The sequence below is a fragment of the Manacus vitellinus genome, unplaced genomic scaffold (genome assembly GCF_001715985.3).
Source record: "Manacus vitellinus isolate BGI_N305 unplaced genomic scaffold, ASM171598v3 scaffold_177_pilon, whole genome shotgun sequence".
NCBI classification, from domain to species: Eukaryota; Metazoa; Chordata; class Aves; order Passeriformes; family Pipridae; genus Manacus; species Manacus vitellinus.
The window spans coordinates 30,993-32,177 of record NW_021939239.1 but is presented as its reverse complement, the minus strand read 5'-3'; the positions used below and the strand labels follow the sequence as shown (position 1 = coordinate 32,177).

Below are 1,185 nucleotides of genomic sequence, written 5' to 3'. Positions count from 1 at the left end.
GGTGAGGGGGCGGGGGCTGCTATTCAATGGATGGGCTCATCTGCATACAATTTACATATCATCTGTATTTATTTGACATATAATTTGTATTTATTTAATTTTCCCCCTTTCAATTTGCATCTGATTTGTATTTATTTTGCATATAGTTAATATTTATTTGTCATCTCATTTGAACACAATTTGCATTTATTTTGACTCTCGTTTACGTGTGATTTGCATGTATTTGGCATATGAGTTGCATCTATGTTGCATCTCATTTGTATATTATTTGTGTTGCATCTCATTTGTATTTATTTTGCATCTCATTTGTATTTTTTGTTTATTTCATATTTAACCTGTATTATTGTGAATCTCATTTGCATCTCATTTGCATCTGATTTTGAATCTTGTTAATACAGGATTTATATTTATTTTGCATCTCATTTGCATTTTAATTTGTATTTATTTTGCATCCAGTATGTATTTTCTTAATTTATTTTGAATCTCATTTGTATCTCAGTTTGCATCTCATTTGCATCTACTTTGCATTTCATTTTGCAGTGGAGGTTGTAGTTTAATTTGCATTTTGATTTGCATTTTAATTTAGTTTCGCACCTTGATTGGGGATTTGATTCGGGATTTAATTTAGGATTTAATTTCAGGTTTAATTTATTATTAAATTTTTGATTTATTATTTAATTGAAGCTTTAATTTGTGACGTGATTTGTTATTTAAATATTTAATTTAGAATTTAATATGTGATTTAAGTTTATTATTTATAATACTAAAATTAATTATAAACATAATAAAAATCTAAAATAATATAATTCCTGATTTAATTTTTGGTTTAATATTTGATTTGTTTGGGCATTTAACTTGGGATTTTAATTTGGGATTTAATTTAGAATTTGATTTAATTGGGAATTGAATTTATAATTCCATTTGAGATTTAATTAATGAGTTGGTTTATTAATTAACCCATAATTTAATTCACAATTTAATTTCTCATTTAATTAACTAGTCATGGTCATGTGACCCTCCTGTCCTCTCTCACCTGTCCCTCACCTGTCCATGTCTCCCCAGGAGAAGCCGGACCTGGGCGAGGTGAACTTCTCTCTGTGTTACCTGCCCACGGCCGGGCGGCTCACGGTGACCGTCATCCGGGCGTCCAACCTGCGCGCCATGGACCTCACGGGCTACTCAGGT

General features: G+C 30.6%; 1 protein-coding gene across 1 annotated transcript in view; it reads left to right on the top strand.

Annotated features, from left to right (window-relative positions):
• Window positions 1-1,050: 1,050 nt before the first annotated feature.
• Window positions 1,051-1,185, top strand: part of ASPDH (aspartate dehydrogenase domain containing) — a 16,243-nt gene continuing 16,108 nt past the window's right edge. The window contains exon 1 of the mRNA XM_029958870.1: window positions 1,051-1,128. Coding sequence (XP_029814730.1) covers window positions 1,051-1,128 — 78 coding nt within the window. The remainder of the gene's footprint in view (window positions 1,129-1,185) is intronic.